The sequence below is a fragment of the Peromyscus californicus genome, unplaced genomic scaffold, assembly GCF_007827085.1.
Source record: "Peromyscus californicus insignis strain IS unplaced genomic scaffold, ASM782708v3 Scaffold_10__1_contigs__length_136768540, whole genome shotgun sequence".
NCBI lineage: Eukaryota > Metazoa > Chordata > Mammalia > Rodentia > Cricetidae > Peromyscus > Peromyscus californicus.
Window position 1 is genome coordinate 19,319,448 of NW_026294391.1, and position 6,764 is coordinate 19,326,211.

The 6,764-nt window shown below is 37.5% G+C and overlaps 1 protein-coding gene across 1 annotated transcript; it reads left to right on the plus strand.

The window, feature by feature from the left end:
* Positions 1-4,275: 4,275 nt before the first annotated feature.
* Positions 4,276-6,499, plus strand: LOC128113814 (uncharacterized). Its single transcript, XM_052743757.1, has 2 exons — positions 4,276-4,304; positions 5,806-6,499. Exons 1-2 carry the CDS (start codon positions 4,276-4,278, stop codon positions 6,497-6,499), a joined length of 723 nt encoding a protein of 240 aa, XP_052599717.1.
* Positions 6,500-6,764: the final 265 nt, after the last annotated feature.

The following is a 6,764-nucleotide window of genomic DNA, read 5'->3' on the forward strand; positions in this document are numbered from 1 at the left end:
ATTTTTTCTTGAAAAGCCTCTAGAATCATCATGAAGCTGTTTTTATAGTTGCTGCCTTCTGCTTCTTCTACATTGTAATGTTCAGGCCTTGATGTTGTAGAAGGGCTACATTCTGGTGATGCTGTAACACTCTTTATGTTGTTGTATGTATTTTTTCCATTGACATCTGCCCTTCTCTTCCTCTAATAGGTATAAGAGGTCCCTGTTTCTTAGCGAGTTGCTATTGGTCCACTCTGTGCTTGTTGTGTCTGTGTCGCAGGGGGTACCTTTAGGTCCAAACTTAGCTATTGGTCTAATTGGAGCTGGGAGATTCTGTATCTCAGGGAACTTCTCTTCGCTCAACCCAAGCTAGTTGATTCTGTGACTCACAGAACCCCTCTTGGTCTTATCAGGGCTCTTGGTCCAGTCAGAGCTGACAGAGTCTGTGTCTCATGAAGCCTCTCTTGGTCCAGTGAGATGTGGCAGATTCTATGTCTCATAAAGCCACTCTTGGTCTAATGAGGGCTGGCTGATTCTCTGTCTCAGGAATTATTAATGGTCCAATGAGAGCTGGCAGTTTGCTTTCTTTGACTCAGGAAGTTACAGGGGCCTCAGGCAGATGGGTTTTAAGGTATGTAGACTGCAAGAACCGATGGGATTTTGTGGTGAGGCCATCCCAGAGTAGTTTGAAAAATGATAAATTCCATTCTTTGAGAAACTGTTACACTCTTGAGGCATAATAATGCATGCTTTTAATCTCTGCACTCAAAAGGCATGCAGATATCTGTGAGTTTGAGGCCAGGATCATATACATAGTGAAGTTCTGTCCAAAGTTATACTGTGAGACTACGTTTCAAACCAACTAAGTAAACAACCAACTAACCAAATCAACCAACCAACAAACCAACCAACAAACCAACCAATTCATTATATACATCATTATATACATAACAGTTACTACAGCCATGTGTTTACTATAAAACAGTAACAAAACAATTTATGCTTTGGTTTATGAGGAAGAAAAACAGATTAATTTCCCTCAGTAGCAATAATGCTAATTTGAGTTAGATTACACTTGTTTCCCACATTCTGAAAATATTTACATAAAATATCTTTTGGATTGATTTCCTTTAAGCCCAACAAGGATTGTAAGCTGTAGGTAATGGTCAATATGGACACTTTAGCTGAAGTTCATGGCTTACATTCCATTTCTGTAATTCACTTCATATGACAGGGTGCTATTTTTTATGGACAATCTGAAATTCATGATGACATATTTTGGGTAATTTAAAAAATATTCCTTTTTTCAAGAAGGAGCAGATAAGATGGTTTTCCATACTTTATTTATCTTGCCTCCTGAAAAAGAATAGTCTCTGGTGGCAATGAAATCCAAGCATTTGAAAAAAAATGGCTAAATAAAGGCGTTATAGATATCTATGTAAACTTTCAACATTGTGAGAGTAAGGTATGCCTTAAGAGCTATAACCCAAGTGGGTGCATATTTAATGAAACATTGAGTCTAAAACATGGCTGGGAATGAGGAGAAAACTAGGGACAGTAAGAACATATGGTTACTAATTGGTTCAGACTCTGGACTAGTTTCCTTCAGTAGTCTCCAAACTTTTTTTAAAAAACATTTTATATTTAAAATAAAAGTCCTAGTTAAAATAAATTCCTCCAATTCTCAATTCATGGATTTTTTCAATTAGTTTAGTCCTTAATGATAACACCGTAAATATAAGCTACCACATTATTACCTTCACCTTCATCTCTGACTTACCTATCAGCAGGTGTAGTCTAAGTAATATTTTTTTACACTCCCTTATATTGAGAGCCACTGGTAGCAAAAGTCCATGGGTGTATGAAGCAGTGACAATTAGAGTTCAGAAGGTCAACCTATCAGAACTAAGGGTTCTGTTAGAGGAAACCATCATGCAAGACTGGTCTATATCACATCAATCATTAATCCAGTATGTTGGAGGTAATGCCTCATTTGAGGTTCCATCTTTCAAAGTAACTCTACTGTGTTTCAAGTTGATCAAGAGTACAGAGCACAATCACCAATTGTGATTTGTAGCAGAGGTCTCAAACAAAGGCATGTTGTGCATGTAATCAACATTCTTCTTTTCTTTATTTTCATGAGAACTGGTTTCAGAGAAACTCTGGCTTTGTAAGACCTCACTATGTAGACAAGTCACACCTAGAACTCACAGAAAATGGGTTGTCTCTCCCTCCCATTGCTGAGATTAAAGTTATGGTTCACCACACACAGATGATCAGCTGACTTTTGTGCCAAGTTCCTGAGAACCTGGATGATGCTTTTCAGGTCACATTTATTTCCAGCAGAATCTGGGGTATATCATTTGCTAGAAAATGCTGTTTGAATTCTTCTATCTAAGATGGCAGGCTGTGGAATCTTCCCTGTTGGTCACATACATAAAAAAAAACAACATGCACATTTATACAGTAGGGCTACACCATGCTTTTTATGAAACATTCTTGTCTTCCCATTTCCTGTAACAGGATGTTTATGCACTTCCAAATGAACTCCACAGCTCACTCTAAGAAAGTCACCCTGATTTTGATATTAGTGTGTTCTGGAAGCTGCCATGTAGCAGAAAGTATAGGTTTTCTTCATTGCTTATTATACCACAAATGCATTATGAAATACTAAGAGATAAGGTTTAAAAAGAAGTCAAAATTTCCTTCTATTTTTACCACTCATTTACATATTTTGTCTAATTTTAACTATATGCTTACAATATGGTATGTTTTCAAGATTTGATCATAGTAAGAAATAATATTGTGTAAATTTACATAGCTTTATATCAGTTCGTAAGAACTTAAGAGTTACCTGGAAAGGAGAAGCTCAATTAAGGGAATCTCTCCATCAAATTGCCTATAGTATAGTCTATAGGACATTTTCTTGATTAGTAAATTTCTTGATTAGTATCTAATGTAGGATGTCCTGGCAGAAGGTGGGCAGTAGAAAACCTGGGCCTCTGGTAATGGATGATATAAAAATGCAAGTTGATCAAGCTATGGGGGGCAATTCAGTAAGCAGGGTTTTTCCATGACTCCTGCTTGACTCATTTTCTGTCTTCAGTTTGTGCCTTGAGTGCCTGCTCTAGTCTGTTGAGATGATGCACTGTGATGTGGCAATGTGAGCCACATGAACCATTTCCTCTCCAAGTTGAATTTGGTCATGGTGTTTTTATCACAGCAGTATAAACCCTAACTAATATCATCAAGGTAACAGTTTGAAGTAAAACACAGAAAGATAACAGGAGGATATTTTTCTATTCAAAACAAAGTACCCCATGGTTTTATATACATATAAACCATTATTACTGACGGTATATAATTTGTGTCTCTATCTAAGATGTTTCTATAAGGTAAGATGGTCTCAAAGTCTCCAATGAAGACACTTTGCTCAAAGTGAAACACATATTCTTCCACCACACAGACACTGGAGGGTAAAAATGGAAGATGAGAGCTTATTTTTTTTCTTTTTTTTCAAATAACTATCTGTGCTATGCCCATCAGGCATTGTAGCACTGATTTGATGCATGATTTCAAAAAGTAAATTCCTCTTTTAAAGACTACTCTCATACAAAGGGAAGTTAAGCACACTGGTCCTTTATGGCCAAATATGGCTAGGAAGTTGTGTTCTTTGCTCATAATCCACCATTCAGCCTTAGTAGCCATGGAAACAAGAATTTTTAAAGTGAGCTAATTCTCTGTCAACTGGCAGTCTCTAACATTTGGCCTTCCTAGAAGGGAAAAAGAGGCAAGTATTTTACATTCCCAGGTGGTTTTATGAATCACGTTCAATTTCACAGGACAAAGAAGGCCAGAAAGGGCCACTGACATGTGGGTAAGTGTGTTTAAATGCTGCTGAATATCGTCAGTGTCTAGAAGCCCAATGTGGGATTGCAGGTAATCATTGAGCTGCCCTGCAGGTTTTAATTGTGCAGGTTCCTGATGTTGAGTTTATGAATTAAACTCTCTCTGTTGTTTCCTTACCTACAAAATGGGGGGAATGATAAGATGGGTGTCCTTAGAGAGTCAGATGTATGAATGCTCCTGAAGTGTTTAAATGAGGTTCTTCTTAGCCAAGGACAGGAGTGAATGGAAAGGATTGTGGGATCAAGGGGTTGGAGAGACATTGCTCTGAGCTGAAATGTCTGCCTAATGGAATTTCTTTTTCTGAAGGTTTTTCCACTCTCTCTCTGACTGCATATATGGGCATTTACTGTTACTGGGAAGAACATCTGTGATCCTGCCACCTTCTAAATGAATCTTCTTATCCATAATACACAAAGGTATAAAAACTTTATGTTATATATGGGAGCTTTCAAATATGGTCTTTATCAATCGCACACATCTACTCCACGTGTTTCAAACACTGGAAGAAACAGATACTGCCAAGCTAGCTCATTTTTTTTCTGGAACAACAGCAAACTTCATTGTGTTTTCAGTACTACTTCAAAGCACACTGTTCTTGTAGTCCATTTCCTCGGGCCTGCCTTGGAAAGGAAGATGATGTGGACAGGGTGTTACCCAAGCCACCATGAATTGTGAACTCATCTTGCTGATGAAACTTCCCTAGTAGAACAGCTACTGCAGTCAGGAAGCCCATTCTACAAAGACTTTAGAGCAGGGGGTAGCTCTTAGGGAAGGTTTCTTGGCAAGGAGATCCAGTGTGTAGGCCCCTTGAACCTTCTGCATGCACAGTTATTAGTGACGTTATCCACATGCCAAGTGAGTAAATGACTCACCTCCTTCCTTTATGCTAAATGATCTAGTATTACCCCTCAGTGTGTGATTTTTCTCCTTTTCATCCTAAGATTGGAATTGAGAAAAGGTGCAAAGAAATTAGTTCAAAGTTACAATACAGAGTGTAAATTTTCTGTGAAAGAAGATATTTGCTCACAGAAAATGTCAGGGTTCTTTTTGTTTCACCAAAATGAAGCTAATTATCTAAAGAAGAAATTTTAAGTAAGAGATGGGCTATAATTGAAAATATCCACTTTTATGAATTTATATGATTTTATGTGTTAATTATCCATTTCCCCTATTCCTCTGACTCACTCTCTGGACAATTTTACACATAGATTTTGGTTTGCAGATACTAAAGAAGAATTCAGGGTTTTGTGTGTTAGATAATCACTTTACCACTGAGCTCTATCTGTTGACAGGCATACATTTTCTGGTATAATTATAAAATATGTATAGCCTTCTTTATACAAGTGTACATTTCTGTAAAATTCACAAAGAGGAATAGCATTGTACACTATCATTTATTAGGGGTATCATTATGTACAGATCCTTTTTTTATAAACCTATATGTATACACAAATTTATGTAAAGTGTGTTATTATTTTTACATAAATGAGTTTACTATGTAAATTATTTTCATTTTCTTTAGTTCTTTCATAGATGATTTTAGTTGTCGTAGTCATGAAATGTTATAGTACTATATTTTAGAATGACAATTAATTTGAGCATTCCTCTGCTTTTTCCTCTCTCTATGGTATTAAAATATTTAGAAGTTGTAAATACAGGTAAAAGAAGCATGGCATTTTATATGATCTTGCAAACTCTCTCCTCATTGTCAGTTCTAAGCATTGAAATTCCTAGTCAACAAATATTATTATCTACTCTGTGAAGAATAATAATCTGTACATAGACCACTGAAACATCTCTATGTGACAACAGGGACAAGGTATGAGAGCTCAGTGCTCTCTAAGTCATGACTCCCTCTGTTTTCCTGCCTTCCCTTGTAGTCTCACTGACTCTATTCTTCTTTGATGCCTTCTTCAGATTTGCCAAAATGAAGGAGTACGTCTTCAAGTTCAGTGGCCTGATTTGCAGTACAGCAGCTTTGATGTTTGAAGTCATCCTTGCAAACAGCCAATGCTGGCGCCTGTGTGAGTTTAACAACAAGGTTGTGCAATTTGTGTCAATTGGACTCTGGGAAGCTTATTACATTCAGGACTTTAACATCTCTGGGTCTATGACCAGGATGTTGGTTCACACCCCTATCAATTCAACCTGGAACAAGTCATCGGAATTTCAGTATTTACAAGTCCTGATAGCGTGGGCCATTTTGATGAAAATCCTAGTCGTGATTTTCACTTCAGTGGCCATTAAGATCAGCTGTATGGAAGACCCCTTCATTGAGATCCAGCTGTTTTGCTACAAGATGTCTGCCATAATTTTGGCTGTGAGCAGCCTTTTCACGCTTGTTACTGTGACCTTGAACCACCTGGTAGACATCTATGGGCAAACTACTCTTGACTTTTCACCTGACTTTCCCGTTAAAAAGAAGGACATTATAAAGAAACACTGCACAAATATGTTCCCAATGGGTGTCCTGATAGGCACGATGCCACTCTTTGGCGTGACTTTGTTTCTCTGTGAGATGATCTCTTTGACAGTACTGAGTCCGGTTAAGGCCCAGTATGTTTCCAACCTGGCTGAGCAAAAGTCTGAAGTGAGGGCTCTGGCATTTTAACATCTGCTTTGAAGAAATTGCCCATTTGTACACAGTACTGTGTAATCACCAATTCATTCTATATAAAATATCAACTAGATTTCTGGGAGTGTGTTTAAGTTTTATTCCTTCCTTGCTGTCAAACGCATTCCATTCTTTAAATGTTTTCACACTCTAAACTGCAGTTCGTGATCTTATTCGACACTGCCAACTAGCAATAGCAAGAAAGAGTACAGTATAAAGGCATGTTTCCTAAGTAAACTTAGTGAATCCCCTGAGAAATACG

What these genes read in the sequence shown, in the direction of transcription:
- LOC128113814 (XM_052743757.1), top strand. Translation starts at nt 4,276, where the DNA reads ATGAATCTTCTTATCCATAATACACAAAG. An exon ending in CTTATCCATAATACACAAAG is followed by an intron (nt 4,305 to 5,805) that starts GTATAAAAACTT and finishes TGCCTTCTTCAG; the next exon opens with ATTTGCCAAAATGAAGGAGT.